Source organism: Eublepharis macularius, chromosome 1, assembly GCF_028583425.1.
Source record: "Eublepharis macularius isolate TG4126 chromosome 1, MPM_Emac_v1.0, whole genome shotgun sequence".
NCBI classification, from domain to species: domain Eukaryota; kingdom Metazoa; phylum Chordata; class Lepidosauria; order Squamata; family Eublepharidae; genus Eublepharis; species Eublepharis macularius.
The window spans coordinates 110,103,098-110,130,554 of record NC_072790.1 but is presented as its reverse complement, the minus strand read 5'-3'; the positions used below and the strand labels follow the sequence as shown (position 1 = coordinate 110,130,554).

General features: G+C 44.4%; 1 protein-coding gene across 1 annotated transcript in view; it reads right to left on the bottom strand.

Annotated features, from left to right (window-relative positions):
- TPD52L1 (TPD52 like 1) overlaps positions 1 to 27,457 on the bottom strand; it is a 47,313-nt gene that overhangs the window by 4,197 nt on the left and 15,659 nt on the right. The window contains exons 5-7 of the mRNA XM_054971782.1: positions 13,180 to 13,281; positions 8,412 to 8,426; positions 6,318 to 6,356 (exon numbers count right to left, since the gene is read on the bottom strand). Of these exons, the coding sequence (XP_054827757.1) occupies positions 6,318 to 6,356; positions 8,412 to 8,426; positions 13,180 to 13,281 (156 nt within the window). The remainder of the gene's footprint in view (positions 1 to 6,317; positions 6,357 to 8,411; positions 8,427 to 13,179; positions 13,282 to 27,457) is intronic.

Sequence of the window (27,457 nt, the reverse complement as noted above, 5' to 3'; positions counted from 1 at the left end):
GGGGCCAAGCTCAGTTGGCACCTAGGCTGAGGGCTCGCCCTGATTATTAGTGCCTGATCTGGTCAGGTCTCTGGGAGTGTTGGGCTAGGGCTCTACCCCTTCCATCTGGAAATGTATAACGCCGAGATCCATACTGCAATCTTGACCAAACTTGGGTGGTGGCTGGAGAAGAGCCTGCTGCACATTCCCTGTGAATATGGGCTCTCTAAGTGCTAAGGGGGCCGCTCTGGTGCCAATGAACACCAAACACTGAACACGTTCAGTAACGGGACGTGTTTGGGTCCGGTCGGCTGTTCGTGTTCGTCGTTGGGAATGAATACCAAACAACCTGTTCCGGTTTTCCCCCCCCCGTTCGCGCCCATGTCTGTTAACAATATGCACACCAGGTCAGCAACTGGCAACCAGAAGATAAATTTGGTTCCTTGAATGTAGATGGCTTCAGAAATCACTTTTCTCATCAAGGGGACACAGGTCTGGGACAAGCACTTAAGAGGGACCTGAGATGGGTATGGTGTGCCACTTTGGAAGAATCCTCAAAACCTTCTGCACCACCAGAGATAACTTGTGGGAGCATTCTTTCTGTACCAAACAGTTGGGTCAGAAGTAGGGATGTGCGTTTCGGCATTCAGAATGCCGAAAGAATGCCGAAACAAAAGTGTTTCGGCTTCTTTCGGGGAATGCCGAAACGTTTCGGGGAATGCCGAAACGTTTCGGGTAGCCGAAAGAAAAAAGCCGAAACGTTTCGGGATTCTTTCGGCTTTCTTTCGGCTTTTCTATGGGAAAATGCCTCCGTCTTCCAGGACGCCTGGAGGAGGCATTTTCCCACCGAATAAGCCCAAAATTGGTGGGGACCTTCCTCTAACCCATCTCTAACAACCACCCAAGTTTCAGACAGATTGGACTTTGGGGGGCCATGTTATGGCCCCCCAAAGCAGGTCCCCCCATCCTCCCATAAGAAAGCGAAAGAGCAGCATATTGTTAGCATGCTGCTGCTGATCTTTCTTCATTATTTCCTATGGGGAAAAAATGAAGAGGCAGGCTTCCTTTGCCAGGGGTGGCATTTTGCATGCAAAATTCCCCCCAGCCCTCAGGGGCCCTTCTCCCACCCCTCCTCCCACCCCCCACCAAGGCTCAGCCTGCTCCCACTTGGGGGGGCCATTTCATGGCCTCCCCAAGTAGGTGCTCTAATCTCTACCACTGACAGCTGGGGGAGGCTTGTGTTGCCAGGGGTGGCATTTTGCATGCAAAATGCCCCCCAACCCTCTGGGGCCCTTCTCCCACCCCTCCTCCCACCCCCACCAAGGCTCAGCCGGCTCCCACTTGGGGGGGCATTTCATGGCCTCCCCAAGTAGGTCCTCTCAGCCCCTAAAGTCCACCCCTTACAGCCCCACACAAACCCAATTCCCCCCAGCTGCCACACACAGACCCAAATCCCCACATTAGCCCCTCACAGACCCAAATCCACCCCCACCTGCCCCACTCCCATAACCCCAGGAACAGGCTGGCAAAGGCCAGCCCTCTCCCTTTGTTCCCTATGCTGGGAACTTCTAAACTTTCTTTCCCTAGGCAATTCTGCACAGCCCAGGGGTGCCACAATGGTGGGCACACTTCTGAGTACCAGCTGGTCCCTGTGAAAGAGCACCTGAACCACAGACACCCTCCCTCAAATTCCCCCACCACCTACAGAGATGGCTGGCCAGCCAGCCCCATTGTTCCCTATGATGGGAACCAACTGCACAACAAAGAATAAAACAAGAACAACACAAAATAAAGTTTTAATTTTTTTTTTCTCCCTTCCAAAGTACAAGTAGGCAAAGCATTATGACACATTACACCAGCAGTCCCCCACACAGAAAAATTAAAACAAAACTCACTTAACATCAGAGAATCACAAAGCATGATACCTGTCAAAAACACTTTATTTCTTGAACAGCTTTAGGTTACACAGCAGGGGGGAACACCAAAGGGCATGGCAGCACTATCTTACACAAAAATAACACAACTCACTTAACATCAGAGAATCACAAAGCATGATTCCTGTCAAAAACACTTTATTTCTTGAACAGCTTTAGGTTACACAGCAGGGGGGAACACCAAAGGGCATGGCAGCACTATCTTACACAAAAATAACACAACTCACTTAACATCAGAGAATCACAAAGCATGATTCCTGTCAAAAACACTTTATTTCTTGAACAGCTTTAGGTTACACAGCAGGGGGGAACACCAAAGGGCATGGCAGCACTATCTTACACAAAAATAACACAACTCACTTAACATCAGAGAATCACAAAAGCACAATTCCTGTCAAAAACACTTTATTTCTTGAACAGCTTTAGGCTACACAGCAGGGGGGGGGGGGACACCAAAGGGCATGGAAGCAGTATCTTACACAAAAATAACACAACTCACTTCACATTAAAGAATCACCCCAAAAAATAGCTGTCAAAAGCACTTTATTTCTGTAACTGCTTTAGGTTACACAGTAGGAAGGCACCGCAGAGCAGGAAAGCAGTGTACTACGCAAAAATAACACAACTCACTTCACATCAGAGAATCACACAAACACAATTGCTGTCAAAAACGGTGAAGTGGGTTGTATTATTTTTTGTAGTACATTGCTATCATGCCCTGTTGTGCCCTCCTACTGTGTAACCTAAAGCTGTTCAAGAAATAAAGTGTTTTTGCCAGGAATTGTGTTTTTGTGATTCTCTGATGTTAAGTGAGTTGTGTTATTTTTGTGTAAGATAGTGCTGCCATGCCCTTTGGTGTTCCCCCCTGCTGTGTAACCTAAAGCTGTTCAAGAAATAAAGTGTTTTTGACAGGAATTGTGTTTTGTGATTCTCTGATGTTAAGTGAGTTGTGTTATTTTTGTGTAAGATAGTGCTGCCATGCCCTTTGGTGTTCCCCCCTGCTGTGTAACCTAAAGCTGTTCAAGAAATAAAGTGTTTTTGACAGGAATCATGCTTTGTGATTCTCTGATGTTAAGTGAGTTGTGTTATTTTTGTGTAAGATAGTGCTGCCATGCCCTTTGGTGTTCCCCCCTGCTGTGTAACCTAAAGCTGTTCAAGAAATAAAGTGTTTTTGACAGGAATCATGCTTTGTGATTCTCTGATGTTAAGTGAGTTTTGTTTTAATTTTACTGTGTGGGGGACTGCTGGTGTAATGTGTCATAATGCTTTGCCTACTTGTACTTTGGAAGGGAGAAAATAATTTTTTTAAAACTTTATTTTGTGTTCTTGTTTTATTCTTTGTTGTGCAGTTGGTTCCCATCATAGGGAACAATGGGGCTGGCTGGCCAGCCATCTCTGTAGGTGGTGGGGGAATTTGAGGGAGGGTGTCTGTGGTTCAGGTGCTCTTTCACAGGGACCAGCTGGCACTCAGAAGTGTGCCCACCATTGTGGCACCCCTGGGCTGTGCAGAATTGCCCAGGGAAAGAGAGTTTAGAAGTTCCCAGCATAGGGAACAAAGGGAGAGGGCTGGCCTTTGCCAGCCTGTTCCTGGGGTTATGGGTGTAGGGCAGGTGGGGGTGGATTTGGGTCTGTGAGGGGCTAATGTGGGGATTTGGGTCTGTGTGTGGCAGCTGGGGGGGAATTGGGTTTGTGTGGGGCTGTAAGGGGTGGACTTTAGGGGCTGAGAGGACCTACTTGGGGATGCCATGAAATGGCCCCCCCAAGTGGGAGCAGTCTGAGCCTTGGTGGGGGGTGGGAGGAAGGGTGGGAGAAGGGCCCCAGAGGGCTGGGGGGCATTTTGCATGCAAAATGCCACCCCTGGCAACACAAGCCTCCCCCAGCTGTCAGTGGTAGAGATGAGAGCAGAGCACCTACTTGGGGAGGCCATGAAATGCCCCCCCAAGTGGGAGCAGGCTGAGCCTTGGTGGGGGGTGGGAGGAGGGGTGGGAGAAGGGCCCCAGAGGGTTGGGGGGCATTTTGCATGCAAAATGCCACCCCTGGCAACACAAGCCTCCCCCAGCTGTCAGTGGTAGAGATGAGAGCAGAGCACCTACTTGGGGAGGCCATGAAATGCCCCCCCAAGTGGGAGCAGGCTGAGCCTTGGTGGGGGGTGGGAGGAGGGGTGGGAGAAGGGCCCCAGAGGGTTGGGGGGCATTTTGCATGCAAAATGCCACCCCTGGCAACACAAGCCTCCCCCAGCTGTCAGTGGTAGAGATTAGAGCACCTACTTGGGGAGGCCATGAAATGCCCCCCCCAAGTGGGAGCAGGCTGAGCCTTGGTGGGGGGTGGGAGGAGGGGTGGGAGAAGGGCCCCTGAGGGCTGGGGGGCATTTTGCATGCAAAATGCCACCCCTGGCAAAGGAAGCCTGCCTCTTCATTTTTTCCCCATAGGAAATAATGAAGAAAGATCAGCAGCAGCATGCTAACAATATGCTGCTCTTTCGCTTTCTTATGGGAGGATGGGGGGACCTGCTTTGGGGGGCCATAACATGGCCCCCCAAAGTCCAATCTGTCTGAAACTTGGGTGGTTGTTAGAGATGGGTTAGAGGAAGGTCTCCACCAATTTTGGGCTTATTTGATGGGAAAATGCCTCCTCCAGGCGTCCTGGAAGACGGAGGCATTTTCCCATAGAAAAAAGCCGAAAGAATGCCGAAATAATGCCGAAAGAATCCCGAAAGTCAAAAGCCGAAAGAGATTCTTTTTTCGGCTTTCGGCTTTAACGATAGAGAATCTTCTTTCGGCTTTCTACTTTCGGCTATAGCCGAAAATTTTTGGCTTGCACACCCCTAGTCAGAAGTAGTAAAACTGCCTCTCATGCTGCTGCCCTGAGTGAAGCTGGAATGCAGTGCAAAGTGACACAGGGAACCACCAATCAAAAACAGCACATATGACACAGTATATTTATTACTGGTTGTATGCAACAATGAAGGAATCCTAGAACCCTGTCTCACTGTACACACAAGGTCTGTATTTCCATAACCTCCCAATTGCCTTTTTCTGCCCACTATTACAGGGTATAGCAAGACATTTGGGAGGAAAGATGGTTGTGATCTTATTACTACCAATGAAAAATGACTCAATATACCAGGCAATACACAAATTAAAATGCATTCACACTCTCTTTCTTGGTGACAGTCATGTCAGAAAATCCTGAAGACAAATTACAGTCACAGATGGCCTCAATCTAGATTAAGGCTGCCTGCAGAGGGCATTTAACCTGTTCATCCCTGCCTAGTTTTGCTAATTAAAATTACGCCGCCCCCCCCCCAATATTATTAGTCTTTTAGAAGCATAAGAGTATCCACATTTTGTCCTTTTCTCCTTTAGAGGGCTCTAATAGTGCAGGAAGTCCTGTTCCAAAGTCTGCAGGGATAAAGGGATTAAAAATCTTCTGTCCCATTCATGCATTGACAACACACAGCTGAAGTTGGACTTTAAGAGATCCTCAGAGTATACAGTCACAAATTTCCAGAGTCTCACCTGTTCTGAACTGGTCAGTTTAGATAGAACATTTATTTGGGAGTACTGTCAGTATTGGAAATACTTCAGTGTGCATATGATGTGCTAAGTTTTGAATGGTGACCAACCTGAAATGCATGTTAACTCCAAGCTGTGAACAGGAGGGATAAGGTAGCAGAAGCTCTTAAATTCCATGGAAGAAAACAGCATGGAGCATTAAACACAAAACTCTTTGTCAGTTCTATATACATTTCTGCATATGTTCAGGGTTTATTATTACAAAATTACTGTAAGCAATGGCCACATAGCTTAGACAGTCTTGCCTAAAGAAATCCAAAAATTGGTAGCATGACTGCTGCCAAGTTAAGACAACTTTGAATTTGGAAATATTTTTTACTTGGTTCTATTTTAAAATATGTGCCACTGAAAGACAGAAATTTTAACAGGGACAAACAGTATAATGTGAAATTTGAGTAGGATCTTTTCCCCTTTTCAGGGAGAACCCGAAAGCATTCCCTAGCGATGTCACAAAAGCATACAGACTGTTCCCTTATAGAACGGCAGCCAATTTTTCATCATTAGTATGTCCTGTTTCCTCTGTACCTCTAGCTGGTCCTTTCTGAGTGCAGTATAAACTTTCACTTTCATCATCACAGAACTGCCACCATCTAGATAGCCATCTTGGTTTTCTCTAATTTCTGATAAGGCATACAAGATATTTTCTGTGTGTGAGTTTAAAATAAAGTAGCAGTACATATTAAAAGAGAGAGGACTTTCCCCCCTCACATTAACATGAGCATTTCACAACAACTAGGGGCTTAGGATTACAAATCATGTTCTGCAATACACTAATATAACTACACTAATATACATTTTCCATAATACATGTAATATGTGTAACTTTTACCTCATAGCAGGCATGCTTATGGAATGACGAATAGAATAACTGTCAAAAAAGCATGGGAGAGAAAAGAGAAAAATATTAAATACAGGTTTATGTTATGATCAGTTTTGAAAGCTGAGAATTCCATTTCTAAATCAATATCTAGTAGTCATGACACAGTGGAAATTACATTGGAATTCACGTATAAGAGATGCAAGTGTCAAAAAAGATGAAAGGACCCCAAAGAAGAACAGTGTAGAACACAGGTTTCCAAATTCTTTAATGTGATTTACAGTGAAAGCTAAATCCCTTCTCACTGGTAAACCTGGTAAAAAGTATTAAAGAATGACATAATTCACAGGCAAATATAGAGGGAAGTGATGTGCCCAAGGTGGGAGATTATAAAATTTCATGAAAACCCCAAGGGATATATACAGAATGCAAGAGTTCCATGAAACTCTAGTAGGGAGACAGGTGTAGAAGATTCTCCTGGTGAAACTCTACTTTATACATTATATAGGTGTTGCAGTTGTCACTGAAAAACACTTGTCACACATTTGAAGTCTCCTTCAGAATGAAATTAATTACACTACAGGGTTCTTGTGATACGATCTAAATTTCACAACAATATTGACTGGTGGGAGACTAGAGAGAAAAGGTGAATTTAAAAAATGGGCAAAGCAGCCATGCCTGTCCCACAGAAAGGCATTTCCCCCCATTATTATGGAACTGCTATTGATCAATCAGGAATGAGACCTGCATCTCCTTGTTTCTCTTTTTACTTTTGGGATGATGAATGCCATGCTCAAGAATAATTATTGCCAGCTGTAATAAAATTTGGAACCCAAATAGTTCTTGAACAGACCATCTAGATATTTACCTAACTTGTCACATATTTTTAAAAAACTAAAGATAAAACCTTTAAAACAGTACCCAAAGTGTTTTGGATCAGGCCATGGTAAAGATGGGCACAAACCAGAAAAAAAGAATCATGTGGTTCGTGGTTCGTCATGTTTCACAAACCACAAACTTTCATGAACCTGCCCCGGTTCATGAATCGGATCATTTTGGTTCATGAAAATGTTACTTCTGGGCCAGAAAATCACCACTTCCGGGTCAGCAGAAGGTCACTTCCAGATCAGCAGGAGATCTGCAGGAAGTCCATCCCCTGTTGCCTAGGATACTGATTGATTGGCGCCAGGCTGTCTGCAGTGATGAACTGAAAAACAAACCAAACGAACCAGCCTAAAGTTCATGGGGGTTCATCAGAAATGGGATCTGACAAACCACTGGTTCACGAACCACAAACTGGCCTGGTTCGTCACAAATTTTGGTTCGTATTTTGGTTCGTGCCCATCTCTAGGCCACGGTAATGTTATGGACATTATTCAACAACACCATAACATTATAATACCGATACAAAAGCATATCCATCTATTGCAGCTGTGTGAGCAATGCTCTTGGGGCAGGTTTTACCGTGGAAATTAGTTGAGCTGCTATGAAAAAAAAACAGTCAATTTGATCAGAGACTATGGTAAGCACAAAAAATAAATGGATGTACCACAGACAGTGCCCTCATTCTGTATAAAAAGAAGCACACAGTCCAACAGTATTTTATAAAAATTGGAACAGCCAGATTAAAGCACACTGACACCTTAAAAACCAAGATTTTTGAGTATAAGATTTCGAGAGTCAAAGCTCCTTTCTTTGACTTTTGAAAGTTTATACCCTGAAAATCCTGTTGCTTTTTAAGGTGTCACTGTAATCTTGCTGTTCTACTGCAAACCAACACAGTTTCCCACCTGGAAAAATCAGAATTGTTGAAAGATAATCACATTTAATTAGTTTTGTCTGAGTGAGACATATTTTGAATGAACTTCACTATATGAAATTGGACCTTGTCTAAACCTGCCAAGAATAAGCAACTTCCTGAATCCTGTCCCAGGTTTTTGTTTGGTTTTTTTTAGTATTCTCTGTACTGGAGAACTGCAACAAACTGCAAAATTAAGATGTCCTGGTTGAAATAACACAAGTTTCTAATCTTTGGCCACAGTTATCAAGTACCATGTCAAGTCCTCTTCCACAAAACAAACAATGCCAAACAAGCATTAATCTTACCCAAGTGAATGTGACCTGGAACAGCAGCGCAAGGAAAAATTAAGAAGAATTAAGTGTTGGGATACAGGTAAACAAAACAGCTGGACACAGAATAATCAACATCAAAAGTATTCACACACTATGTCAAAAATAAATGCAGAGGTAAAAACAAGTTCCACTAGTTCTTGTCTGTACATTAGTCTATTTTGCATGAAGAGGCTCGAACACTTGACAGTTTGGCTCATACTATGTTTGCTGGTTGTAAACAGGGAACTGATTTTTCAGTTATCAGTTCAACTGAACATTGACTCATTCGTGGCTGTTTGGCAGATCGCTTCACTGTATTCTTCCATAATCATGCAGTACATCAATTGGCTTTTCACGCATGTGAAACACAGCCTCAGTCCTTCCTGTGCAAATGCTCCACTCAGCAGGCAATTGTTTAAATAGATAAATGAGTCACACAAAGCATACAAATCAGTCATAAAAAAATGCTATGTTTTAACAAAAGCCTACTCTTTGATGTTTGTCTAAGTAGTCCCTAGTGACACTAATAGCCTATTTGAATCAGCAGCATCTTTATTCATATGCATGTTTGTTTGGCAAAAGCCAAATACACTGGGTGATTGGTTTACATCTGATCTGCGCCTCTGAGCACAGTATGTTCAACATTCAAACACATTCGTGGTGAAATCTGCAGCATCGCTAAATGTGTATACTTTATTTGCAACATATTTCTTCAGCAATAAGTGGTGAGTGACATATGAAGAGATGGTTACATGCATGAAATGGCTAGAGGACACTAGGGTAGGATTCATAGTATAGATATTCCTCTATCTGAGCATGGAATCTTTTAAGCAGATTCTGACTGCAGGAATCCAAGTGTATCTCTACAAACATGAATGCTAGAAGTGCAATTTCCTGGCATCCTCTGCCAGTGCTGGCAGTTCAGATTGCTGACCTACCTTGGAGACCATGGTCTTTTGCTACCATTTGAAAACATGGGGTTTAGCCCCTAAGACCATCTCCTTCTTTAGAAGGGCCTGTGGCTACCCAGACCCACGCGATTCCTTATTTTGCCTGTAGGGCTTTGGAGGGTTGGAGATGGGTGGCACCTTCGATTCTCACCATCCCATAACTGTGGCCACTCTCACCAATATTCTACAGCAGCTCCCAGGCAATTGTTCTTCATCTTTTGAGGCCCTGCCGTTTAGGCCCAGCATCTCTGGGCGCACCACAGGGGATCAGGACATTAGGGTGTTGGCAGCCTGGATTCATATCCTCCTACAGTGTTCCAAGACTGACCAAAGAGTAATGCATCTTCATATTAGCCACAGTTGATACATCACTATGCCCTGTCCCAGCTACCATGATGACTATCACACTGTCCACCCACAGCACCCACAGCACACAGGCCCCTTCCTTATACACAGGGACTGTTCTCCCCGGATCTGGTTCTAGTGGCTGGCATCTTCAGAGGTGTAGCACCAAAAGACAGAGATCTCTCAGTGTCACAGTGTGGAAAAGATGTTGGCAGGTCATTTGTATCTACTCAGGAGGGGTGGGGTTGAGCTGAGTCATCCTGTATATATGCCAGCCCCCATTTGTAGTTGTATCACCACCCCCGACAGAAAAGAGGCATAATGAAAACATTAGTGGATCGTGCAAGACGGATATGTGAGCCGCACTTTCTCAATGAGGAAATTAATCATCTAAACCACGCACTTCAGGCAAATGGCTACTCCAGAAATGAAATCCGAAGAGCAATCAAACCCAGGATGAATCAAACAACCAAGGAAAAACAGTCTCCTACAGGAAAAGTGTTTTTGCCATATATCAAAGGAATTACTGATCAAATGGGAAAGCTTATGAAAAAGCATAACCTTCAAGCAGTATTCAGACCCACCCGAAAAATACAACAGATGCTACGATCAGCAAAAGACAGTAGAGACCCCCTCACCTCTGCAGGAGTATACCGTATACCCTGCAGCTGTGGACAAGTTTACATCGGGACCACAAAGCGTAGCATCCAGACAAGAATAAAAGAACATGAAAGACACTGCAGACTTGGACAACCTGAAAAATCAGCAGTGGCTGAACATAGCCTAACTCAAACAGGGCACAGTATCTTATTCCAGGACACCAAAATACTGGACAACACTTCCAACTACTTTGTCAGACTGCACAGGGAAGCCATTGAAATTCACAAGCATAAGCAAAACTTCAACAGGAAAGAAGAAACCTTAAGAACGGACAGAGCATGGTTTCCAGTTCTGAAAAACACCAGGCTAACAAAACACTCTATACTCGACAATAGCCCTGCAGAGAAGATTAGCACATCAAGCCCCAATCCATATGCAAAAGAACCTCCTCAGGATACAGTGAAGCCTCCCGCCATTAGCATTCCACACCCTGGGAAACTCTTACAGGATGACTCAGCTCAACCCCACCCCTCATGAATAGATACAAATGACCTGCCAACATCTTTTCCACACTGTGACAATGAGAGATCTCTGTCTTTTGGTGCTACACCTCTGAAGATGCCAGCCACAGCTGCTGGCGAAATATCAGGAACTACAATGCCAAGACCACGGCAATACAGCCCGGAAAACCCACAACAACCATTCACTTGTATTTCTTGTGCAACCATTTCTTTGCACCATTCTTTAGCATATGAGGAAGAGATTGGAAGCATTTTCTCAAGATAAGAGACAGCTGACAATGTCAAAATACTCACTTAAATTGGCTCTCAATGATAATTCATGTATAACTTGGACCACAACAGCAAGTGATGGCCTACCTGAGGGAAGCTGCCATCACAGGTTAAACATAAATTTCCAGTATCACCTCTCAATACCCACCATACAATGAAGGATATTCAAACAGCTATGAATCACCAAATAAGTGATTACTTTTATGTACATGTATATTTGTAAGTTATTCCAAACATAAAGACATTAGGGAGCCATTGCTATGGTATATAAACTTAGAAATGGTTAACAACAGTAGCTTCTTGTACTAAATGCATCTGATAAAACCAAGCTGTAATCAGCTCTGTCGTTTTCAATTAAATTGGCACATAAAAACTTAAAAAACAAACAAAAATGGTATTGGATCTAATTGGATACCAAACTTACTGACAAAAAGCTCTTCTGCAAACAAGTAGTTAATGAAGTATTGCTGGACCAGACTTTTTTTTTTTTAACCCTACCTCTGTTCTACAAATGGACATTAATTGTTTCCAAGTTGTCCCTGGTTTGTAATGAAAGGGTTGTTCTGAAATATGAAATGAGCAAAATAAAAGGAAGTCTGTCCAGTAAGTTAAAATCTAGCATGTAGTCTGTAGGAAAAGGAAACATCTCAGCATTTCATACTAGAACTTTTACGCAAAACATTCGTGTAGCATCTACAAAGCTCCACAGATCATGCTGTCAATGTCAGCCAAAGGGAAGTATAAAGTGACATGAAAGCAAAGGGTATTTTCCCATATGCCCACTGCAATGGAAGTGGCATTTCAACAATACATTCATTTTAGTTTTAGTTTAGTTTTATATAGCACCATCCATTTATATGATGCCTGGCAGAGTAACATAAGCAAAAATAACCAAAAAATTGCCACATCCCTATCCCCAAATAGTTTGTATCTCAACAGCAGAGGAGAAAATACAGGAAGTTTGTGGATGGACAAGAAAAGGTAACAGAAACCCTTTCATATGAGAACACACAACAAGCAGAATTCTGATATGCACACAAACCAGAACCCTGGAAAATCAGTGTTCTGCTACACATGTACCAAGGCTGAAAATATGAGTGTTTCCCCTTTCAGACAAAATGATGATTGTGCATATCAGGAGATTTGTGTGTTCTATGTTCTCCTGTAAACATAGTAAAATGTTAACTGGAAAGGGCTAGAGACAATAGAGGATTATGTAAAACAAAAAAATAGCAAGCATATACAGTTAAGATGTTCACAAATTGCTTTATTTCATTCAGGAATAATGAAATTGGAAATGCCAACATAAATAATTACACGGGCCTAAGAGCTGGCAGAAGTGATAGTCCCAGGACACAATCTTACTCTGTTAAAGTAATTAGGAGGCTTTCCACTAAAACCAGTGGAAGGAGGATTGCAAACATACACAATTTAATGACAACAGGAATCTTTCCTATCCTACAGGGTTAATCACAACTGCTTTCCCCCCCTACTTCTAGATGCCATATTAGAAAAATCTGATCCCTAGGCAAAAGAAAGTGTCTCTGGCCAGATCAACCATTCTTTGCTTAGAGCTCTCCACTGAAGTCAGCAAAGGGAGATAAGTAAAAAGAAAAAAAAGTCACACAAAATTCGCTGAATATGGACAAAAGTCAAATTACATTGTGCTCATTTTACAAATGTCTTTATTACAGCTTAAAATCCTTCAGGAATTTGTTAAAAAGATACAGTAAAAAGTACTGGATTAATCTTTCAAAGAAGAACTTGGAAAGAGTCTCTTCCTCAAAAGCTATCTACCTGTAAACCTTCACTCATGACACAATTCTTTGATTTAGTTTATAAAATTCCAAGTGGTATTAATTATAGAATTCTAACAAGTAGTATCTTTAGTTGTTTTGGGTATGCTAGGTTTTGAAACAAATGTTCATCTTTATTAAATTTATACTCCACTTTCCAGGCATAAAGGTCCTCTTAATAAACTCAATAATAAAGAAGCAATCATATACGATAAACAGAATGAAAGGTAAAGATGAATCGTGGCTGAAGAGGAAAAGAAAGAAAACAAACTTTCTATACCTCATATCTCCAAACTTCTTGCTGATGACTGTCCCAACATTGCTGAAAGCAGCTGTGGCTTTTTGTCCTGCTTGACTAAGAGTCTCTTGAGTCTTCTTATAACTGGCAATAAAGAAATCATAATATAAGCAACTGTCCTAGAAGAAAACAACGTGAAGGTTTTCAGGCCTCAGACCATTTGCTTATCATCTTCATCCTCAGCACTTCCATAGCTTCAGTGTTCAAGACACTTTTGTGTAATTTATCTCTTTGCAATCATTACAATGCCCCTGTAAAGTAGGTCAGTATTATTATTCTGCATTTGCAGATAGAGAGATTGAGAGAGCTGAGTGCTTCATTGTACAGAGATTAAACACAATAAACACTCCATTTTAAGCCAGCAATTAATAGACTTAACTCTGAAAGACAAAGCAAATAATAATACGTTATAATAGTAATATTGCAAGTGGGAACTAAAAAAATTTTCAGAAAGGATGCAAGCAAGTGTTACCTCCAAATTGTTCCCATACATGGACACATAAAGCTGCCAGGAGGACTGGGAAGATCAGTTTTGTCTACTCTGAGGGGCAGCATCTCTTCAGGATGCCAAGGAGAAGCCATATCACCTGATTTCTTTAAGATCAGAGATGCCGGGGATTGAACCTGAGATCTTCTACAGATTACACAGATACTGTAAGGATGCCAGGCAACTCTCAAGAGGAACATCTCAATAAGGAACATTCCCAATTCATCTCATGCATACATCTGAGCATGAGATGAATTGGGAATGTTCCTTATTTTGAATTGTGATTTTCTTTCATGGTAACTGCCCAGAAGGACAACAGAAATGGGACAGAAACACTACTACCCCCGTTGCAGTTACACTTCAGCTATGGAATAGTTCCATTTTTTGAATTTGATGGGCATTTCCCTTTGAAATTTGTACATATAGTATCTTTACATTGTGTACATTACTTGTAACTCAAGGCACTGACACTTTTATTTATAAGCACTGGTCACATTCTTACCTATATTTATTGTATATGAGCATATTGCACTTTATTGCTATACTGTTCATGATTATTGTAAGTTTGTGACCTTTACTGTTGAATGTTTACCTAATGGTCAAGCCTCTGAGTTTCTTTGTGACAGTCATGTGTGATGGACTCAGCTTCAGATACTGAGATTTCCAGTCAGCGAGCTATGATTGACATGTCTCCTCGCCCCATGTGGCTAGCCTGCAATGGCAGTTGGGGATGGAATGTTGGGGCAGCTGTCAGTTGGAGTTGGAGAGGAAACAAGAGAGTGAAAGAGAGTTGGAGCCTGGCTTTTGACCAGAGAGGGTCAGCCAGAGAATCCTCTGTGAGAGGAAATGATGTTTGTGAAGTACCGTTAGTCCTCGGACAAAAGTGGAAAAAACCAGCACTAACTCCTGCTTAGACTTGAGAGATCTGGAAATTATAGTGGGCCAAGAAAGTGGGTAGAAAGGAGTCTCCCCTTCAGTGCCAGGAACAGGGTTATAGCTCATAACTATAACACCTGCCCAGTATCTAGTAAGGGTTTGTCTCAGTGGAACACCCTTAAGTCTGGAGAGGGGGGGAGGAGTCGTGCTGTGTCTGTGCTTTAAAAGGGAAACATTTGTGAAGCAGTGTCAACCTCTGAACGAAGCCAGCAACCTAGTGTTATTCCAAGTGTTTTGTGCCTCACACTAGTGAAGTTCCTGTACAAAAACCTTTGTTTCTTCAGTTCAAACACCTGCCTACCTGCTTTTTGATTTTAACCTTCTGTAAATAAACCTTCTGTTACATTTTGAACCTCCCCAAGCCTTGTGTGCCAGTTTCTGCTAAAGGGAAGCGCAAACCCCTGATCTGTCCCCTACTAAGAGTTGGCTGGGTAACCATTTTTAATATTTCCTAAGGGTGAGACAAGAAGGAAAATTGAAGCTTAACATCAACCACGCTACCAGAGGCTTCCCAGCACAGAATACAACTTCATAGGCTTAAAGAGGAGAAATTTTACCTCAGAGTACGGGAAGGTCAGCCTAAGCCTGAGTTGGACATGGGTTTGTGGCATCATGTTATATCACTGAATCACAGAATCACAGAGTTGGAAGGGGCCATACAGACCTAGTTCAACCCCCTGCCCAATGCAAGACAAGCCTATAGCATCTCTGACAAATATTCATCCAGTCTGTTCTTGAAAATTGCCAGTGAAGGGGAGCTCACCACCTTCCTAGGGAGCTGATTCCACCTTTGAACTACTCTGACCATGAAAAAGGTTTTTCTAATATCCAGCCGGTACCTTTCTGCATGTAATTTAAGCCCATTGCTTCGAGTCCTATCCTCTGATGCCAACTGGAACAGCTCCTTGCCCTTCTCCAAATGTCAGCCTTTCAAATATTTAAAGAGAGCAATCATGTCCCCCTTCAATCTCCTCTTCTCCAAACTAAACATTCCCAAGACCCTCAGCCTTTCCTGTAGGGCTCAGTCTCCAGATCCCTAATCATCCTCATTGCTCTCTTTTGCACCCTCTCGATTTTGTCCACATCCTTTTTGAAGTGGGGCCTCCAGAACTGCACACAGTACTTCTGGTGCAACCCGACCAAGGCAGTATAGAGAGGGACTATGACCTCCTGCGAATTCGATGCAATGGCCCTTTTGATACAACCTAAGACTGAGTTTGCCTTTTTTGCCACCGCATCACACTGACTGCTCATATTTAGTTTACAGTCCACTCTTACTCCAAGATCTCTTTTGCATACACTACTACCCAGAAGTGTACCCCGCATCCAGTATTTGTGCTTCACATTTTTGTGACCCAGATGTAATACTGTGCACTTATCTGTGTTGAACTGCATCTTGTTCACAACTGCCCACTTCTCCAGAGTATTCAGGTCTTGTTGAATTTTAACTCTATCTTCTTGGGTGTTTGCCACTCCTCCCAATTTGGTATCATCAACAAATTTAATGAGTAGCCCATTTACCCCTTCATCCAGATCATTGATAAAAAATTGAAAAGTACTGGGCCCAAACCCGAGCCCTGCAGCACCCCACTGGACACCTCCCTCCAATCTGATGAAACGCCATTGACCATCACTCTTTGGGTGCAGTCCTCTAACAAGTTCCCTATCCACCGAACTATCCTGTAGTCCAGTCTGCCGTCTTCCAGTTTACTCATTAGAATGTCATGGGGAACCTTATCAAAAGCTTTATTGAAATCCAGGTAAATCAAGTCGACAGAGTTCCCATGATCCAGTAAGTTCATCACTCGATCAAAGAAGGAATCCAGGTTGGTTTGACAAGATCTGTTGGGGACAAACCATGTTGACTTCCCCAGATCACTAAGCGGTCCTTTAGATGCTTACAGATCAATCCCTTTAAAATCTGCTCTAATATCTTCCCAGCAACAGAAGTCGGACTGACTGGCCTGTAGTTTCCTGGGTCACCCTTTTCCCCTTTCTTAAAGATTGGGATGACATTCACTCTTCTCCAATCTTGTGGTACATCCCCCGTCCTCCAGGAGGCCTTGAAGATGATGGACAGAGGCTCTCCAAGTTCTGTAGAAAGTTCTTTGAGCACTCTTGGGTGCATACCATCCAGCCCAGCAGATCTGTATTCATCCAGTGCAGCCAGGTGCCTCTCCACAATCTCTCTGGCAATGTCAGCTAGCCACCCAGGTGTCCTGTCATGTCTTCTACCATCTCTAGATGGGCTTGAGTTCTTTAGAAAACAGAGGCAAAAAAAGTCATTAAGCCTGTCTGCTTTTTCTCTGTCCTCCATCAGAGTTTGTCCTTCTACTCCCAGCAGCGGTCCCAATTGCCTCTTTTACCTTGCGTTTGCTTCTCACATATCTGTAGAAGGTTTTCTTATTGTAGTGAGCCCCCCCACCCAGCCCAACCCAGCTCATACTGAGCTTTGGCTTCTCTGATGGCTGATCTGCAGTACCTAGTAACCCTCATATATTCCTCTTTAGAGGTCTGTCCTTCTCTCCATTTCCTGAACATTTCCTTTTTCCCCTTAGCTTATTCTGCAGCTCTCTGTTCATCCACATCAGTTTCTTGGAGCCCTTACCATGTTTCCATCTTGCTGGAATAGTGAGGGCTTGAGCTTGCAAAAGCTCATGTTTGAGAAGAACCCACCCTTCACTTGCTCCTTTCCCTTCCAGCACACTCCCCCATGGAATAACCCTCATCAAGCCTCTGAGTTCATTGAAGTCGACCCTACGAAAATCTAACCTACGAGTCTGGCTATAAACTTCCTTGGTCCCCCCACAGCAACTGGAATTCAAGGAGGACATGGTAACTTTCCCCTAAGGTCCCCACCACCTTCACCCCATCTACCAATTCTTCCCTGTTGGTTAATATTAAGTCTAGTATGGCCGAGCCCCTTGCAGCTTCCTCCCCCATTTGAAAAAGGACCTTATCAGCCAGGCAGGTCAGGAAGGTGTGTGATTCTTGTTGCTTTGCTGAGCTTGTCTTCCAGCACACATCAGGGAAGTTGAAGTCAGAATCATAATTATAAGGTTCTGATGTCTGGATACTCCACCAATCTGTTCAAGGAGGCAGCATTATATGGTTGAACCATTATATGGTTCAATGAATATGAGACTGAAGACATTTAATTTTTGTTTACTTCTTTATTTAGATACATTTTTTCTTTGTTTAGTTAATTGTTCATGGTGCCTGTACTGCTTTCTCTTATGTCCTTTTCCTCTCTTGGCAGCTCCATGCTGTTGGCCAGCTTGGTGTTGCAGGTGAAGTAGCTTTACAACCTCTTCTCCGTTTTCAATCTCACACGCCAGTTGTATCCACTCCAGCAAGGTACGTGGGTCATCTTACACCATGGCTTTGACCACTAAGTCTGGATTCAAGCCGGCATGGAAAAACTCCACCTTCACCAATTCAGTCCAGTCTTGAATTTTGGCAGCAAATGCTCTGAACTCGGCTGCAAATTTGCACACCGGGTGCTTCCCCCGCCACATGTACTTCAGTTTAGTTCTTGCTCTTTCCCCATCAAGGGGATCTTTGTACTAAACCTGCATTGTGTGCATGAACGCACTCACACTTTGCAGCTCTGGGGCTTGAGCTGTGTAGAGAGAGTCACATACTATTTGACCGCTTCTCCCCGCAACCAGGAGCCCATGCAGCTCACCTGGCTGGCTTCATCAGGGAAGGTGTGGCCAATTCTCTCAAAAATTCTGCCGCTTGCGCTAGCAAGTACTGCAGCTCCTCTGGGACCCCCTCAAAGTGGGCTTCTAGTTTCTGTAGCCCCCACAGCAGCTGTGGCAGAGGTTCATTGGTCCAGCTGAGATTCCCACTGGGCATATGGGTTGGACCGGTAAGCCAGCTGGCTCTGTGGCTCCTTGCCTGTCTGGGGAAGGGACAAGCAGCTAGCTGTGGCACCCTTGGGTGGCTTGACCCATTTGGCCACCTTGGCCTCCCAGGGGACCGGGCTGGAAGGCCACCTGCATCATCTGTTGAATATTCTCCATGAAAACATCCAATTCACACTTCGTCTCCCCCATCTCAGCTCGGATCTCTTACACTTCATCAGCGGAGGGCGCTTCCAGCATTCCCCTCATTTCTGATTCTTCACCACTGTTCCCCTCATTTGAGGAAATCATCCCATTGGATCAGGGATGGTCTGTGGAGCTGAGCCCTCTGATGATCTCTTGGGTCCAGCTCTCTCCTTGCTGACGCCACTTGCAAAGTCCATTCCACCAGGGTCCCTTCCATCCAAGCTCTGTAATCGATAGACTGCCAGGAAACACCTGTGCGGAGGCTTGCGCCAGCTCTGACTCCAGCCAATGCTCCTGCATTGAGCCTATGCTCCTTGGTGGGGTCTTTAAAGTTTCCCTCGGTCAGTTCTGCTGCCCCAGTACCCTTGCCTCCCTCAGCTGCCATGGCTGAGTTAGAAGTCTACGGTGTTAGGTCCAAGGATTAAGAAAGGCAGTCCTAGCAATCTGTAACAATGCCAGGCAACTCTCAAGAGACTTCACTTCATGAGTAAAAGTTCTATACTGATAAGATGCCAGTATCATACACTTATCCCATCCTTTCTAGGACTGGCAGCTACAGACAACTATCAAGCAGATATAGGTTCCCCAAGGCTACTCCTAATTCCCCCCACCCTTTCTCCTAACAGTCCTCTAACTCTGCAGACAGGAAAACAGGCTGTGTGATTCATGGACTGCTCGAGGTCAAGTCTCTCCCAGATTTGGGAAAGATTACAACAGGAAAAATACCTCCCATTCTCACTTTTTCACTCCTGGTTCAAATAACGGAATCATCCCAACAACATCAGCTCAGCTGCAGAGGGGTATTGGATATGACAGGTGATCCTGAGCACCTGACAGATACTACTACTGAGCCATTTTTCCCTATTCATTTTCCCTCACTTGTCCACTTTCATACACAACAGCCTTTTATGACCACCATGTATGTGTACAAGGTTAACATGCCACGCTAATGATATCTGCCCCAAGGATCATTTTTGTTGCATCATTTTAGGATGCTCAATGTATATTTTATGTTGTTGTATGCTGCCCTGTTTCAATTGAGTTGTGTTTTTTTTAGTGGCTTATTTTAACAAAGTTTGCTTATTTAAAGGCGTTATTTTACTTTTATTGGTTATATTTTAATGGTTGTGTTTTATTGTTTTAGTTATAAGGCACACAAATTTTCTAAATGAATAAATAAAAGCAGTGATACTATCTTCCACCTGTAGCCTACATGGGCAAAGAGCATATAACACATCCAGACTCTACATGCTTTGTTCTCATAATTGTGAATACTGCATTTCAATTGATCCCATTCATGAGGAAAGACCCGTTGTACACAGTTAGGGGAAGGGCCAGCATTCTTGGTTCCAGATAGGGGCAGAACCAATGTACTCTGTCCTACTGCCTCTCTGAACATACTGCCCTGTACCCATAATACCATGTGTATCAAGGGGGTTGAAGTTTTGCTTGTACCCGTTAAGGAGGATGGTTTTGAATATTTTCCTCATGTGAAAAGATGACTATATTACTGCACATGATAGTATCTGTAAAGCTCCTTAAGAAATTCTAGACAGGAGGTACATATTGAAAGCAGTCCTGTTTTTCCCCCCAAAAGCAGTCACATAATACATGCCATGTTTATTCAGACCCAATCCTCTTAAATCTCCACATGACCAAGGTACTTTGATTCACTGGCATTCATCTGGGATGCTAAGCTGTTTTAAAATCTAGAGACCAGCTATTCATCTACAAACCCATTTGCTAAGTAGGTACATTCTCATCTCACTATTCACTTCCTGTCTTTACTCTCAGGAGTGTATATTTTAATGTTACTGACCTAAAAAAAAACACCTTGTTGTGTATTTACACATTAATTCTACTGCTAGTAAATATTAAAAGTAAAATGGCATTCCAAATATTACCTGTATTTTTTAAACATATGCCACACACACACACACCATGGAAACCAGTGCTTAGTTTCTTTCAATATACCTAGGCAAGGCGTTTTGCTATCTGCTCTAGGCATTCAAAAAAAACATCAAGAGGACTTGGAGAGGAACAAGGACCAAATAAAAATAAAATGCTATCAGTAGGACAAGCAGTATTCTAGGGACATCCACTGTGCAAAGAAGATGACACTGACATTTATTTATTTATATCCCACCTTTCTCCCCAATGGGAATCCAGAGCAGCTCACATTGTTCTCCTCCCCTCCATCTTATCTTCACAACAACCCTGTGAGGCAGGTTAGGCTGAGACGGTGTGGCTGGCCCAAGGCCACCAAGTAAGCTTCCATGGCAGAGTGAGGATTTCAACTTCACCTCCCACCCCCGATCCTGCCGACTCTAACCATCATGCCACATTGTCTCGTATAACTCAACTGATCTGCTTTGGCTTTTGACTTAAAATTAAAATTCTGCAACAAGATATGTAACTGCTGCCACTTCATATTAATGTTCTCCCTCAAATCCCCTCACCCATGGGCTACATTCTGCATTGCTCTTCACCATGGATAACACTGATCAGGCTCTCTCTTATTAGGATTTGTAAAACAGCCCCATACCCCAATCCTGGTGGTTCCGTCTTCTTTTCTTTGCACCATGGTTCCAACAGTACCCACACAGAGGTGCAATTGTTTTTACAGTGCCATCAAATGTGCTTTACAAAGTAATCAACAGAAGACAAAGTCCCTGGATCAAATAGCTTACATTTTAAAATTAAACACAGGGGAAAGCACCTCACTGAAGCATATCAAGCCAAAATCCAAACACATGAGTGATTCTACAAATAGTTCAACTTTGTAAGGTCCCAAAAAAACTTCCATGGGGGACATGGGTAGGCTACAGATATGCTCACAGCTTATGGGCTTTTCCTTGTACAAGTTTTCACTTGTTTCCCTTTGGTCTCATTATATATGAATCTACACCCTTGGTAACTATTTTCCCTCTTGTTTTGTATGTACATAATTATTATTTCTGATTCTGATGTACTTAGAATTCCCCAGTTACACCATTGTTTACCCATCCCACCCTTCATTCTTAAAGTTGATGTGCTGTATTCTTTCAAGAAGCAAAGGACTATGGAAGATACAACTTTGATGATCCCTGAACTATTATTTATTATTTACAAATGTGCACTCTGAGAATCAGAAGTTTTAATGTCTTATCTTTAATACAGAACTCCTGGGAAAGATTGCTGGATCTTCCAGAGACTGCTAAATCCTTCCTTTCCTTTTCAGAGCTCTTATGACCAAATGATTTTAAGCAATGACTAACAGAATAAAAAATTAATTTCTAAAGAAAAATATGTTAGAAATTTAGCAATTGACAAGGTTATATTCAAATCACTATCCAGCACAAGTTAAAAGAAACAACATTCAATGATTCCTAAAAACAGAAAAAAGAAGACATTCCAATATTTTATGAGACCAGGTATCAATTTTCCCCTGGTCACAAGAATAGAAGCAATCTGAATATGGGATATGACAAAATCTACCATCCAATACTTCAGAGGGGTTAGCATTCAATCAAGCTAGGGCAAATATCTCATGTAGGACAGCAAGGAAGAGACTGCTAAATAGAATTTAACACAGAAGAGCCTCCGGACAATGGCAAGACATTGAAGTGCACTGACACAACATCTGCTCTACTGTAGGTCTAGTCAAGATATAAAAGTAAACTTCACAGTGTGTGAGCTCTATTTCTCTGAAAGCCCTCTTGATGATATGGATCCTTTCTAGACATAACACAATCAAAACGGTGTTATATATTGTTGACGTGGAAATTAATTCTGGCGAGCAAGTAAATGAACACAACTCAATAGGCAGCAAACTGCTTATACTCCCATCTTCTGCATACTCCAGTAATTGTGTTGTGTTGCATCCCAGGCTATGACCGATGCAGAAAACAACCTTGCAGAAGAAAAAAACACCTTGAGGAAGACTAAAGGATAATGATAGGATACTGTCTTCTAGTCAGCCAGCCATTGTTCCAGCAATTTTAAGTCCATAACTGGCTAAAAGGGTATCATCCAGGTATCCATTTTAAGCAGTTTCATCTAGCCTCTTTGTACACTGCAAAGAAGCCATTCACTTTGTATTCCTGAATAACTGAGATGGAAAAGAGGATTAAAATCAAGACAATTACGGTTTCAAAAGAGTGAGGATAACTTTTGTAGAGAGTTTCATTTAGGACCAGGAGTTCTCTGAAAACTTCTAAATTACTAGTCAAATTACAATTAACATGTCACACATTCAAGATTATATTCATAAATGAGAAATTATAGATCCCTTAATAACAATATGCAACTTGTCATTATAACTGGCTTTCTTACTGGAACTAGAAAAATAATAACTTATCCTTAAAAAGGAACTGGGGAACGGGATACAGGTAATTTTAGTCCAATTAGCCTAACATCTGTTCTGGGTAAATTAGTGGAAACAACTTTAAAGAAAGCGAGATAAAGCATACAGAAGAAAGAGCCTTCTGAGAAAGAATCATCATAGATTCTGTAAAGGCAAATCCTGTCTCATCAATGTTCAGTTTTTCAAGAATGGCATGGAAACAGAGATGCTAAACAACCCTTATGCCCTGCTAGTGAACTCCCAGTGGCAAATAATTTGCTAGTGGGTGGGAGGGGAAATGCTGGACTAGAAGGACTTTGGATCTGATCCAACAGGAATTGTATGTTTACTCAATGCCTAATCACTAGTCCTCTGCCCCACATGTATTGAAAAATATTTTCTCTTTACATATTAATTTCTCACACATTTGTACCCCATTCCAGAAATTATTTCTCCTCACAAACCTCTCTTTCAAAAACATTTTTCTCCCAAATTGAGAGACTCATTGGGGAGGGAGTTCATTATATTCTCTCCCTCCCCAAAAGGACCCAATTTCTTCCTCATCCGTTCTAGTTCTGCCTCTGATTCCATCATCTTTAACGCACGCAGCTCAATCCTCATGGTTCTCATTCAGTTGCCAGGCTGCCAGCTCCATTCTCCTTCTTCAGTAAAAAAATGTAGTTCAATCCCGAGGCTTCTGCTCTCCCAGCAATACTTCCAACTTATATAGGTGCAATGTTTTAAAGATGGGCAGCCATAATCAGCATCCATCCACCCCAGTGGCATGACAAAACAGCCAGCCTCCATCACTCACCCAGTGTAGCATAAGAGTACATAATCATATATATATAGCAGGCAGCAAACAAGCCCCTATTACCAACACATACTAGTGCACTGACTTCAGCTGAGAGCCTCAGAAAAATATTTTAAAGGATTTTTTAAAAATCACTGCGTGTTCAATAATGAAATGTCAATTTATTTATTTAGGTTACCCACATGGCCACTGATAATGATTTCTTTCCTCTCCTTTTTTTCCTTTTGCTGCCTCTTTTCAAAATGGTTAGCTTGGAATACTGTGCAAGCTGTTTACGAAGATAGCACTTCTCCTTGCTATGCAGCCATTTAAATAATGGAAGCCACTTTGGGACAAGAACAGCAATTTACACACACCTCAGAGAATGGGAAGGAGAAAATCACAAGGCAATCGAAGTAAAAACTACAGGCAGTCTACTAAGTCTATAGTTTTAAAATTTATTCTTTTATTAAAATAAAAATACAACATAACACAAATATAATACAAGTGTTATGGGACTAAACAGAGTTACACCAGTCTAAGCATTCCACAGATTTAGAAGAGTGTAATGCTGCTTAGGATTGTACTGTAAGTGCTTGTCAGCCATGTTAATGTCTTTACAGTCATTGGCTAAAACACTGATAGTACAGACTGAGCAACTGGGTAGAATAATTGGTAGGACTGCCAATAAGGCAACCAGCAGGACACTGGGGTGGTGGTAGCTGGCAGTGACAGCATAATATCACTTCTTGAACTTCCGGTTACGATGGCGTCAGGGAAACAACTTGCCAGGGAAGCTCTTGCAATATCACTTCTTGGAAAAACCCAGTAGTGACATCAGTCCTCTCTAGAAATCACCAAAAACTTTATGGTTTTAGGGAGATGATTAGAAAGGCGTGATGTCTCATCTGAATTTTTCCCAGCACTAATGTCATGGCACAGGCCCAATGGCCATTTAAAACATTTTTTCTGCCTGCTGCTGCTGCTCCAAGTGATAGTAGGAAACAAGAGGCAGGGGATCACCTGCTTCCCCCCCCCCCCCACCCCCAGGTCAGGGGCTGTCAGCCCTCAATACTGGGGTTATATTATTTTCTTTATATATTTCCATCAGTAAAAGATCTAAACAATATATGGGTCTTGAAAGCCTACAGATGCATGTACCTGAAGTCAGCCTCTCTCTGTATGAGTCCACCTATATATTAAGATCAGGGCAGCAAGATTAATCTCTCAACAGAGCAAAATTTCAGAACAAGATTTAGCCTAATAGAAGCGTGGATGTCGCATGGTCTGTCCTGAAATAAGTATGCAACCACTCACTATTATAGACTTGTTCATTTGCTCCAGCCAGACAGTCACTGCCGGCGCCAGGGTTTCTGGCGCCTGTGGCAACCCCCTTGTGTGTGCGTGCAGCGTGTGCGCGCCACAGACTGCGTGATGACATCATCGCACAGCGCAAGCCGGCGGCATTCGCTGGCGGATGGCTGGGGTGGCGGGCGGAGGCTGCTCCGCACTCCGCACACTGCCCTGGCAGCGGCTCGTGGCTGCTGTGCCCGGCTGGGGGCATGTGGCGGCAGCGGCGGCACGGGGCTGGCTGGCAGCAGCAGCTGTGGGCCAGCCACGCCAACTCCGCGGCACACGCCTTCGCCCCCGACACCCCCTCTGGCGTCTCTCCAGTGCCCTCGTGCCTGAGGCCACTGCCTACCTGGCCTCTATGGGCACACCGACCCTGCAGACAGTATGGCGAGGCTCCCGACTTACCGGGGAGCCTGTTTTGCCGCCGATGGGCCGGGCGGGAAGCTTGCTGGCGGCTGCCATGGAGTCCTCTGCGTGGCCTCCGACCAATCAGTTTGAATCCAGGGCGCCCAATCACGGATGCCCGGATTCGGACCAGGGTGGGCGAAGATGGCCGGCGGACTGCAGACCTGCGGTGTCCTCTATGGTCTGGCGAGCAGGTATAAATTCCGGTGCCTCACCCGCTGCCCTCTCTCTTCGCCGCTGGCTCAGACTGCCCTGTTCGGAAGAAGGACGAAGCGGGGAAGTGCACGGCTGCAGCAGGGCGGAGTGTGGCTGAGCTCCTGACCCTGTGCAGCTAGGAGCAGGCCAGCCCCCTTCAGAGAAGGAGCCGGGGAGAGCGGGCGATTCAGCGGTGGTGGCAGGGCGGAGAGGGGCTGAGCTCCTGATCCTGCGTAGCTGGGAGCGGGCCATCCCCTTCGAGCCTGTCGGAGAATGAGCCAGGAAGAGCGGGCGAAGGTTGTAGGGCAAGGTTGAGCTGAGCCTTCACCGTGCACAGCCAGGAGCCGGCAAGAGCGACGGGGCAGCTTCAGGCTCAGCAGCTGGGTCCTCCTTCGGAGCCTCCAGCGAGGCACCCACTCGGGGCGGGCATTTGCGGCTGGCAGGATAACAGACCGGGCACAGGGAGTATGGCTCCTGCCAAGAAAAAACCAGCGGGCAAGGGTCGCCCTCAAGGGGAGAAGGCTGCTGGTGGGGCGAAGCCACTTGCCAGCTGAGCCTTGGGGGTGGGTTCCTCTCGGGTGAAGGCAAGCCAGGGGGGCCGGTAAGGCCAGGCCGTCTCAGGGCCAACAAAGGGACAGCAGGCCGGCGAGGCCTCAGCCTACCTCTAAGAGGCCTGGCTTGAGTCCCAGGCCAAACTCACGCACTGCGGCGAGCGGGAAGCCTGCTCACCGGGCTGGGGGGCCCCCAACCAAGGGGAAGAGGCAAAAGTGCGGGAAAAGGGTTCAGGATTCCCAAGCTGGGAATAATGACGCTGGTTCTTTACAAAATATAGCACGTGCCTTGGAGATTCTAACGGCTCGTGTGGACAGCTTGGGGAACTCCGGGCCTGGGGCGGCCCCGCCTGCCCTGGTGCCTGTTGAGGTCCCCCAACATGGGAGTGGCAGGTCTAAAAGGAGGAAAGCAGCTTCCAGTTGGCAGAGAGCAGGTTCTCCTTCCAGTTCAGACGAGGTCAGCAGCATGGAGCACCATCGGCCTAGTAAGAGGAGGAAGTCTTCCCGCAAAAAGAGTAGCCGTCACAGTTGTCATGAGGAGTCAGACAGTGACTGGAGCACAGGTGAGTCATCCTCGTCTGAGGAGGAGGCCCTCGGGGGGGACTACTGGGAGGTTGATGCTTGGGTCCCGGGTCTCCCAGCCTGGGCACGCCGCCGGAGGGCGAGGGGCTCAGGAGGGGAAGGGGACCCCAGGGAGGTTTGGGGTTCTGAAGCCCCCCCGGGGGCCATCATTCACTGACGATGAGGACCCCCCTGGGATCCACCTTGATCGCAAGGTCCGTGAGCGCATTTGGGATGGGTATTATATAGACGTCCTGTCCTTGCTCCGGCCTGAGGCGGAGGATGAACGGTCCGCCCCCTTATCAAAACGCGATAAAAAAAGGGATAGGAAGGAACTGGCGGAGTGCACGTTCCCCAACTGGCTGGAGGGCTTCACTGTGTATATGGGGGTGGTCCAGGCAGCCTACCCCGATAGGGGTTGGCACCTATCGAATCTTTTGGGGAATGTGCTTCACGCTCGGGCCTTAGCGGGGAAGGGCGCTGCTATGGATTACAATGAGGCCTTCTCTAAGAGGCCATCCCATAATCCTAGGGCAAGATGGGACCTTATCAGCCAAAAATTATGGCTTTAACTTGCTGGAGGCGGGAAACCGCCCAGGA